General features: G+C 40.0%; 3 protein-coding genes across 3 annotated transcripts; 2 read left to right on the top strand and 1 right to left on the bottom strand.

The window, feature by feature from the left end:
- Window positions 1-188: 188 nt before the first annotated feature.
- On the top strand, window positions 189-4,900 carry eif3f (eukaryotic translation initiation factor 3, subunit F). The gene is made up of 8 exons (XM_050074433.1): window positions 189-346; window positions 775-845; window positions 1,994-2,073; window positions 2,157-2,294; window positions 2,387-2,478; window positions 2,735-2,871; window positions 4,159-4,272; window positions 4,730-4,900. The coding sequence occupies exons 1-8, from the start codon at window positions 235-237 to the stop codon at window positions 4,805-4,807; spliced, it is 822 nt and encodes a 273-aa protein (XP_049930390.1). The 5' UTR covers window positions 189-234; the 3' UTR covers window positions 4,808-4,900.
- A 413-nt stretch (window positions 4,901-5,313) lies between these two features.
- On the bottom strand, window positions 5,314-6,882 carry LOC126408767 (MICOS complex subunit MIC26-like). Its single transcript, XM_050074436.1, has one exon. The coding sequence runs from the start codon at window positions 6,315-6,317 to the stop codon at window positions 5,721-5,723; it is 597 nt and encodes a 198-aa protein (XP_049930393.1). The 5' UTR covers window positions 6,318-6,882; the 3' UTR covers window positions 5,314-5,720.
- A 696-nt stretch (window positions 6,883-7,578) lies between these two features.
- dnaaf6 (dynein axonemal assembly factor 6) lies at window positions 7,579-9,795 on the top strand. Its single transcript, XM_050074437.1, has 6 exons — window positions 7,579-7,836; window positions 8,080-8,146; window positions 8,271-8,376; window positions 8,745-8,841; window positions 9,144-9,229; window positions 9,465-9,795. Exons 1-6 carry the CDS (start codon window positions 7,744-7,746, stop codon window positions 9,592-9,594), a joined length of 579 nt encoding a protein of 192 aa, XP_049930394.1. The 5' UTR covers window positions 7,579-7,743; the 3' UTR covers window positions 9,595-9,795.
- Window positions 9,796-10,265: the final 470 nt, after the last annotated feature.

Below are 10,265 nucleotides of genomic sequence, written 5' to 3'. Positions count from 1 at the left end.
ATTATTATGCCAAGTTTCTTAAAAATCCCACACAAAATAATTATTTCAGTCTTTTTTCTAATGAAACAGCTTCTCTTGATATCAGATACAGTCACGCGCGCCACAATGTGTCATCAATTGTATCAATGACTTGATTATAATTAGCGTCAATTCAATAACTGCTGTTCGGCCTCCGGTCTCTAGGTGGTGGTATATGTGTTCACTGAGGCCGGTGAGCAGTCCTCCTTTTCCAAGATGTCGGTGTACGGGCCAGTGGTGAAAATTCACCCAGTTGTTCTCGCTTCTATCTGCGACTCGTACGAGCGGAGAAATGAGGGAGCGAGTCGTGTGATCGGGACCTTGTTGGGTAAGCAGGAACTTGACATATTTGTTTGGCGGACTTCTTTCTGATAAAACAGGTGGCGGATAGCTGGCTAACGTTAGCTTCCCTGCTAACGCATGTTGGCTTGGTTCAGTGTTGGAGTCGCTCAGCTAGCTACATCTGGCTAGCGTTAGCAGGCCAAAACATCTTTTGCTACAGCTGGCTGTTTGCTCAAATGATCATTATAATTCAAACTTTAAATGTCTGGCAAGTCATTTAGCATTTCCTGGTTAGTTTCTTTACTTATGTAACATTTAGTAACCGGTACTGAAAGTTGTTACTGTCATTGATGTTAGCTATTGCTGATGGTTGGTCATGATTTTAGCCTTTGGAGTACCTCTGTTTGCTAGCTCACAATGCGAAGGCGGCTAGCTAAATAACAATGCTTAATTTATAACATTTGTTCTTCTCAGGTACAATTGACAAGCACTCCATTGAGGTGACCAACTGCTTCTCTGTGCCCCACAATGAGTCTGAAGATGAGGTATGTTGGTAAACTCTTTTACTCACACTCAGCATGTCAGCGTATTTTAGGTTAAGAAATGAACATTGTATGAATGAAAATTATAGTTCTACGGCGGTTAAGTCACATCGACCACAAATGATATATGGACGCAAGAGATAATGAATGCATTTAATAGAAAACATTTTAATTAATAATAATAATAATAATGATGATAATAATAATACATTTTATTTATAACGCACTTTACATTTAAAAAATCTCAAAGTGCTACAATTTAAAAGTAATAGATAAAAGAATCAGGACTAAGGGTAAAATCAAGATTATAAGAGGGGATGAAAGGATAAAAATAGCTACTAGGTGAAATAAACAAAGATTATAGATCTATCATTGCCGTGGATGCATTGGTGGGTGAGGAGGGAGACCTTGTATTCAATCCGGGCAGAGACAGGAAGCCAGTGCAGGGAGTGAAGGATGGGTGTGATATGGTCATATTTCCGCACTCTCATCAGGATCCTAGCTGCAGAGTTTTGGATGTATTGGAGCCTCTGGAGACTCTTGCTAGGGATCCCGGTGAGAAGTGCATTACAGTAGTCCAGTCTGGAGGAGATAAATGCATGGACCAGTTTCTCGGCATCTGGGAGGGTTAGAGTGGGGCGGAGCTCGGCGATATTGCAGAGATGGTGGAAAGAGATCTTGCAGAGATGATTTATGTGGGATTCATTGGTTATTAGAAAGTTACTGAACCAAAAACTTTGACCTTACTCATAATTCTGACTATTTATAATGATTATCCCTGGTAGTAAACTGCACATGTTTTGTGCAGGACTAGTAGATACTGTTTTTATGATAAAGCGCTTCATTAGAATAACTTTAAAAATCCAACAGAATCTTGTCCTGCACTGATAAGTATGTCATTCAACATAGTAACGTTTACTGTTGGACATCTCAAAATTTCATGGAGGACTATGAATTGCTCTGCACAGTACCTGAATTCCCATGACTTCTTCTCAACTTAAATCACATCTTATCGGACTTTTTGTAAAGCACTAATGCTGTTGTTTGTACGCAAAGAAGAGGGATTGTTGGTTACATTTTGTATTGATACAAATAAAGAAGATGTTTTATAAATAAATGGTTGTGTGTCACATTTTATTCTTTGCCAACAGGTTGCTGTGGACATGGAGTTCGCCAAGAACATGTATGAGCTCCACAAGAGGGTGTCACCCACTGAGGTCATCGTTGGATGGTGTGTCAGTAGATCAAATTTGAAATTTCTAAGATGGAATTGGAAAATACTTTTTCTAACCACAGTGACATCTGGCCTCACAGGTACGCCACAGGCTTTGACATCACAGAACACTCAGTGCTCATCCACGAGTACTACAGCCGTGAGGCCACCAACCCCATTCACCTGACAATGGACACAGCACTGCAGAGTGGCAAGATGAACATCCGTGCCTACGTCAGGTTGGCATATCTTCTTGTGATAGACTCCTTTTTTGTGTGATCAACTACAGATTGAGACTGTGTTTGAATGTGCTTCTGTATCTCCTACACAGTGCGCAGATGGGTGTGCCAGGAAAGACCGTTGGTGTGATGTTCACCCCCCTGACTGTCAAGTATGTCTACTATGACACAGAGAGGATAGGCGGTAAGAATACAAACGTTAACTGACGATGACTGTTTGGAGACAAATGCTTCCTGACTTAATAGCTGTGATCATGGAATTTGTGGGGTGTGTTTTTTTTTAATATTTGTCATGTCTAAATGAACTTAATGGTGTGCATATCAATGAAAAGTCAGCTTAGACACTGCCAGCCAATGTCAATTACTTTTTCTAACTGTGTCTCAATACTTGGCTCTTAATTGTGGTATTGTACTCTAACAATCCTGTCTGTTTGTTCCAGTTGACCTTCTGCAGAGGACACGTCTCCTTCCCAGTCGCACCAAGGGGCTAACCTCTGATCTGTCCCAGGTGGCTGGCTCTGCTGCCAGGGTGCAGGATATGCTGACAACAGTGCTTGCATACATTGATGATGTGCTGGTGAGTATTGGAGCAATTGGAATGATAATGTGAATCTAATCGGATGTGATTTATGTGTGAAAGATATAATATGTAACACAGAACACAGAAATGTGTGATATTATTCAAGACAGTCTGTGTCATTTGGTCGCCTGCCAGCAGCAGCCTCATGTTCCCTTATCCCCCTTTAGTTGCTGTAAAATCCAGGGAAACACAGGAAATGTCAGATGATGCATCACTTTAAATCATATGTCACAGAATTGTACTAAACCACCGTAATACAGCTATTTTTTTCTGCCACACAGCTAATTTTTTCATTAATTGCAAACCATTTTGCAATACAGTAATCCTGAAGAGACCTAATTTATTGATGATGCTGTTCACAGTGCATTGACTCGTTTAGACCCACCTTGCCCCGCTCTCCCTCCCTCTCTGTTTATTAGAGCACAAATTAGAAAAGTAGTGAGTGAAACTTAAAAAGCTAAGCTTGCTAGCTAGCACACTCTGCCGTCTCTCTGCCTCAGTCAACACTTAGGAGACTATTTTGCAGGGGGAAGAGCACGCCGCAAGTCTGAAAACAGACCTTCAGCTCAGCTGTAGCAACTGGATTTCAGCCAGCACAAATCCCAGTGCCTGGGGATCCAGTGGCAACACTGGGTCTAACCTTTGTAATGGCAGCAGCATAAAGTTTTCTGATTCTGCAGGGGAGTAAGAGCGGTTCGGGGATCATACCCCCTTTGCCGCGTTAGCGAAGGCTGACTTCAAGTTACTACAGGGCGCTATCTGAAGGTCTGTGTCCCCCCTGGTCAGCTGCCACCACAGATAGAATCAAATTCAGTGGGAAACATGTTCAATACGCTCATAAAGTTGCTCTTAGTATGACTGTTTTGAATTGAATTCATCCCATGAAGTCAGGGGTAGCTTACTAATCCAATGCTTATGGTAAATTAGTAAATTAACACTGCGTTATATTCGGCTATGATATGACATAACATGAATAAACATGACTATAAACTTGAATAAAACTCAGACATTTTTCTTGTCCGTGAAGACAGCAGCTTCCATCATCCTGTGCTAATTGAGGACGTCATTAAAGTCTGTCCTTCGCTATTGTTATGATTGAAAGGTCCCTAGCAGCAGAAATGACTTACTGTGTTGAAATGCTCGGGCAGTACCTCCTGCTCTTTGTTTTCTTTACCATATTCCATCTATTCCACTTTGTATCAATTTGTTGAGTCTCTAGAGATCATTTGTGAAGTAATCGAGTTTATGGTGGCTGTAAAGCTAATGGTGTTCGATCTGTCTCAGTCTGGCAAAGTGACAGCAGATAACAGCGTGGGCCGCTTTCTGATGGACCTGGTTAATAAGGTTCCCACCATCTCAGCCGAGGACTTTGAAAACATGCTCAATTCCAACATCAACGTAAGTGCTCCTTGTCTGCTAGAAAATTGCATGCACATTAATTTCTCATATAAACAATTTTTGTAATCACTGCAGATAGTTTTAGTGCAGCTCCTTCAGCCTTCCTTTTTTTTTTTTTACTTACTGCACCGAGGCTTGTTCTTAGCACATTGTCACACTCCCACTGATTACAGGAAGCATTCAATTAGACTGTGCTCCTATTGTTAGTGCTCTCCTGGCTCCACTTGTCTTATACTTATTTACTTAGTACTTGTCCCGCACACTCAGTCATCTTAGGAACATGGGAGTAGCTGTATCTGTAGTCAGGGGTTTGTCTTCCTGACCTTGTAGTCCTTGACTTTTGTTTGCCTGTAACACTGCTGGAGAAGCATGAGCATGTTTTACTAATTAACTCAGGTTACATCACTGTGAATGAGATCATAACAAAATGTAAATGCTCTGTTTCTGTTTGTTGCAGGACCTGTTGATGGTGACCTACCTGTCTAACCTCACCCAAGCACAGATTGCTCTTAATGAGAAGCTGGTCCTGCTCTGAGGGAATTTCATTGAAGTGATTCATATTTAATTTTTGTACACTTTTTTTTTTTTTTTTTTTTTGACTGAGATGAATAAAGATGTTAAACAGTCATACGGTGTTCACCCTTGGGTTCCAGGCATTGCCTTTGGGAGTGTTGTAATTGCAAAAAAAAAATGCAATTTGGTTTCTCATAATGGCTAATGAACATTATGGGATGGGGGGTTTGCAAATGTCATCTGGCTTTCTGAATAAATGTTCACGTGCCACGTATTAGACAGCTCACATTTACCGATGTCGACTCCTTCAGTGCTGGCATTATGATGTTTGACATCCTAGGGCTGAGACTACTGACTGTGCTCTTGAAATTAAATTAAAGGTTTATAGGATTAAAGATAGTGTTCATAATATCCCCAAGGATGTGTCTTCAGCAGTCCAAAACCCCAACATATTCACTTTACTGTATTATCTGACACCAGTAATGAAGCTAGAACCATTTTTGCATGAAAAATTACTGATCAAAATAGTTAATTTTTCTATTTGTTTATTATTTGAGCAACTGTTTCAACTGTAATTTGTATTCATCTTAATTTCCATAAAACTTTATTTTTGACAGTGTTAATGACACACAAGGCCGTAACACTTGGAAAAGTTTAAAATCATCACGTCTAAAGACTTAAAAGCAAGACAGTTGATTTATATTAATTCTCTACATAAATATACATTCAAATCAGAAGCAGAGGTAAATCATTCAAGTTGCAAACCCCTCGTGACAGGCCATGCCCGGCCTGAGTTACATGTGAAGCTTAGTGCAAAAAGTGGGCATGAGAAAGTCACACAGATTAGAGCCTGTCTAGGTAGCACACGTCGATCTACTGTATAAGGAGCTGATGATTTCTTATTGCTGATTTGTTGCAGAGTCACACAGGTATCCTCAGGGTTTAGTCTCTGAGTCAGTGCCCTTATCAGCTTTGCTTTGAGGCTGCACCATCTTCTCCAGGGCGGCGTAGCTTTGCACGGCGCGGTCGTACACGGAGTCTCCGGTTGACTTTGCGATGGCCACAGCCTGCTCCGGGTAGTAGAGGGAGGCGCTCACGGTCATCAGGCCCGCCGGGTAGATGAGCTTCTTAAGCCTGGAGCCTCTGCCAAGCAACAGTCCCAGGACACCGGTGAAGCCGATAACTCCTGCCCGGGGATAGAAGTCCTTTGGCGGGTCCTTCAAGTAGGCATAGGTGTCGTTCCCCCACTTCACAGCGCTTTGAACTCTGGGTTTAATTTTGTTGTAAGTGCCCTGACACCAACCCGTGTAAGGCTCTGTTAACTTCCTGAGGGTGGCGACACTCTGCTCCAGCCGACCCGCTTCAGGCTCCACATACTGAGACTTCAGCTGAGGAGCAGCGGTGTATAACGACAGCTCATCACGGAGCAAAGGGGCGGTCGTCTCTGTCGCCCCGTCACCGGCAGCAGCGAACACGGTGATCGGCAACAAACTCACAGCTCCCGGCATTGCACTACCTGTCACCTTCAACATGATCCCCGAGGGCCATGCGTTCACTACGGTGTCTCAGGAGGGACACGGCTAGTAGTAGTCGAAGCGATAATTACGCCGCCTTTATTTGACTTGACAAACGCTCTTTATTACGCTTGATTGCACAAATATAAATGGCCAGCTATTTCAAACATAGGTTTCATTCATAACTTATTATTAATCAACTACAAATACATATGTAATAGGGGAGATTTTTAATTTATAGCTCATGTAAAAGGCAGTTACAGGTGGAAAATACAGACTCGTGTTATTGTGAGTTACTTTATTTGAATTTGGCCCTTTTATCCTCCCATTATACTGTATTTAATTGGCAAATATTGTCGTTTTGACTGAATTAATTACTTAAATTCGAACCAAAAAAAAAAACAAAAAAACATGATAAAAAAGCAAACAAGACAAAGATAACAATGTCCGAAAAATGAACAGGTAAAAGCAAAACTAATATGTCCCTACCCTTTTCTTAAATTTCTTCCTTTAACTCATATATTATTTTAAAATTCCCAAATTTATTTACAACTAATATACTAATATAATATAGTAATAACCCCAGTTTATTTACAGCCTAAGTACCACTTAGTGTTACAAAATAAATATACACCCCCCTAACACACCCTTTCCTCATCTATATATCTGCCCAAAATATATTTTTTGTATATATTTTTTAATTGATATATTTGTGCTTTGTTTAAACACATCATGCAGCTCATTCCACAAGTTTTTCCTCCACTTCCTTTATGTGAAAGTTTCTGTGCTGTTTTTTAAATACTAAATATAGGCTATAATAATACTATATGATGACATTAAAATTCTGCTACACGTCAATGCATGAGTAATTGTATTATTGTAGGCTATATGATAATATAGCATTTTGGAATGGACTTTTGCAAGTGTGTACTTTTATTTTATTTTTTAATCCAAAGCGTTTGCTGAAATGTTGTACTGGTTGAACTGATGTAGGCAATTGTTTGTTGAGTATTGATTTATTACTATATTTGCTTAGAAGTTATATCTGTTTTCTAGATTTTTTTTTATTTATTTATTTTTATCTTTGTTTATTTGTTTGTTTTTACCTAAATATTACCGAGTCCGTGCTCATTACATGTAGTCTACCATCGCTGTGAATTTTGTATAAAGTTTAACCGGCTTGTTTTTAAAACAATCTGCATTTCTAATTTTCATTTATCCCATTCATTCATGTGTCCGAGGGTTTCTTTTCTTCTGTGACGTCACTAGTTCCCATGGCAGCCTGGCCGTCTCCAGGGAAACTGAAAGCGTCAACAGGAACAGTCCAGACGTTCAGTTAGCAATAGCTTTATATTGACAGTTATGCTAACGCTAGTTTTTACTGGATAGTTTTGCACAATCTTACCCGCTGCCGTTTGGAGGGAGTAAAATTGTGCTGATCTGAATGGAGTGTTTTGGAGTATCGTCTGTTCAAAACCTACAAGCTCTGTCTGCCTTGTTATCAACTCAGCAGGATAATGATGATGAAGACTGTGAAGTAAGATATTGTAAACTGTGATCCCCATTTAGTCTACCCAGATTTTGATTATTCATGAGGTTTGGCCATGGTAGATGTGCTGTGCGCTTGTGTCAAATGTATATGACTAATCCTTGAAATTAGTTAATAGTTTATTTATATTCTTTTTTTTGTCTTGTAACTGCCATGAAGTGACTTCAGATTTAATGACTGGATGCCATTATTGTTTATTTAACTTACAATAACCTCAGTTAATCTCAACAGAATGCGCCTGCCTGTGCACATCTGGGTCCTGGACACATTGGCCCTCCATCCAGAAAAGATAAAGAAGGTAATGCTTTGTGTTTTTTGCACATAATTCCTAAAAAGTACTGTAACCACTAATTCATAAACTCTGGTGGCTTGATGAAATGTACAAACAGTATTTACATGTGTATGTATTGCTGTTTATTTAGAGTCAGCTGCCTATGTGAGGAAGACCAGCAAAGATATCTGGAGTGAGGAGGAGGTGGCTGAGGGCTCCCAGTATAATGATCTTGATGACCCACGGCCCCAGCCTGAGTAAGACGCCGGGGCAGAAAGAAGCACACACCAAAGGGTTCACTAATTTATAAAAGGGTCAAATGCTAGAAATTGCTCCTCACTAAGATTGCACCTTCCCTCATCTTCAATTCTTGAGTCTGAGCCTTAAACCAAAATGCCAAACTGTTCCATGTAAGGGTTTTACTCACAACTTTTCCATTTTGAAACGTTGTTTAGTCATTAATTAATACTTGCCTTGGTTACCCTTGTGCTATAAACTAATTATAAAAGTACAAGAGAAGGCAAGACTGAAGTATTTATCATAAATACATACATGTTGCTGTTTCCCATCGATTCTTCCTAAAGTGAAAATGATTTTAAAGAGTGTGTATAACCTTTGTATTCAGGTATGAAATAATCCTGAAGCAGAGTGTGGGGACAGAGGACCTGTTCTTGGGCTTGAACAGAAAGGACCCATCCTCCATGTGCTGTGAAGCCATGCTGGTAAGAGACACACAATCAGGCAAGATACATGTTGAGTGATTTTTGATTTTGATATTGATTGATATTGATTTTAACAACTAGATCACTTTAGGCTCAACACAGCTAATTAGTAGTTTTTCCAGACTTTTTCAGACCCAGCATTAGATGTGAAAAGGCAGTTAACAACATTGAGCAAATGACATATATTGAGCAATGTAATAAAAATGTAAAATTAGTTTGGTATTTGAATAAAAGTGAAGATTAAACTGTGCACAGCCAGCGTACAGTATTAAAGATGCTAACTTTTTTCCTCCCACTCTTAGGTGAAAATCAAACTACCAGACACTAAAGCAACAGACGTGGCCCTGGATGTAAAAGAAAAGTTCCTTGATCTACGGACGCTAAAGTAGTAAGGGATGCTTTGAAAATGTTCTCTTTCATTTTTTTTTTTATCCCCTTAAGACAGAGCGGCAACAGTTCAGACCAAAAGCCCCCATTTCCAGACATTTCCTTTTAATCAGAGGTTCACATCATGATCTGAGCTTTGATTGCTGTATCACACCGCTCTTAACATCCTCCCCTCTCAGATGCACACTCTCTCTCTCTGCCGTCGTCTCTTTAACCTGTCTTCTCTCTCTCTGCAGTAAACTGGGTCTTCATCTCCCACATCCGATCCACAGCCATGGGGGGAAGGCTCAGTTCTTCAGTGAGAGGGAGGAACTGGAGGTGACTCTACTGATGAAACGGCCCATGGATTTTGTCAACATGGCCTAAGACAGAATGATAACAGCAAACAAGTATTGAAAAGTTGGAGCAGATGTGAACCCAGTGGACAGTTGAGATGACATGCACACTGATTATTGATTAAATAAAGACATGGTTAGAGGAATAATCAGCGCAACCCATTTGTTGAATTTATGGTATTTTTACATCTGTCCCATCTGATTTTATTAAAATGTGGTTTTCTAACAAATATATTGCTGTATTAAGTGACTGCTTTATTATTAGATAACCATAGATGGTTGTAGATGGTAAACCCAGGTAAGCTTTACCCATCATTTTAGGCTGATACCTTTATCATACACATAATAGCTGCCATTTGGGATAATGGGCATACATGAAAGGACGGGTTTAACTTGTTTGAAGTCTGTCTTAATATAATACTCATACACCCCTATTCATGTTGAAAGAGCTGTTGGTGACTTTAACCATTACTTTTCATCGGCAAGATGCCCACTTGATTTGACTCGAAGGCTGCTGAGACCTCATTAACTTTGGCTGAAATGCATTTTTGCTCCCTCTGTGAGCAATTTGAGGTGAGCTGGTTCACAAAATATGAAAAAAAAAACAAAACCACACGCATAAAACAAATCTATAGATCAAAAGAGAGGAGAACAAAGGGAGGGGAGAATCTGTAGTTGACTAATAGTGGATTTGCCACTGCT

This window comes from Epinephelus moara, chromosome 21 (assembly GCF_006386435.1).
Source record: "Epinephelus moara isolate mb chromosome 21, YSFRI_EMoa_1.0, whole genome shotgun sequence".
In the NCBI taxonomy this organism is placed as follows: domain Eukaryota; kingdom Metazoa; phylum Chordata; class Actinopteri; order Perciformes; family Serranidae; genus Epinephelus; species Epinephelus moara.
Note: the sequence above shows the minus strand (reverse complement) of the source record. Positions and strands in the feature narration are given on the sequence as shown.

Excerpts from the sequence above, each read along its gene's own strand:
- eif3f (XM_050074433.1), top strand. The coding sequence starts at position 235 with ATGTCGGTGTACGGGCCAGTGGTGAAAATTCACCCAGTTGTTCTCGCT. Across the intron at positions 2,074-2,156 it reads ACTGAGGTCATCGTTGGATG|GTACGCCACAGGCTTTGACA; the intron begins GTGTGTCAGTAG and ends CTGGCCTCACAG. Across the intron at positions 2,479-2,734 it reads TGACACAGAGAGGATAGGCG|TTGACCTTCTGCAGAGGACA; the intron begins GTAAGAATACAA and ends TGTTTGTTCCAG.
- LOC126408767 (XM_050074436.1), bottom strand. The coding sequence starts at position 6,317 with ATGTTGAAGGTGACAGGTAGTGCAATGCCGGGAGCTGTGAGTTTGTTG.
- dnaaf6 (XM_050074437.1), top strand. The coding sequence starts at position 7,744 with ATGGAGTGTTTTGGAGTATCGTCTGTTCAAAACCTACAAGCTCTGTCT. Across the intron at positions 7,837-8,079 it reads ATGATGATGAAGACTGTGAA|AATGCGCCTGCCTGTGCACA; the intron begins GTAAGATATTGT and ends TAATCTCAACAG. Across the intron at positions 8,842-9,143 it reads TGTGCTGTGAAGCCATGCTG|GTGAAAATCAAACTACCAGA; the intron begins GTAAGAGACACA and ends TCCCACTCTTAG.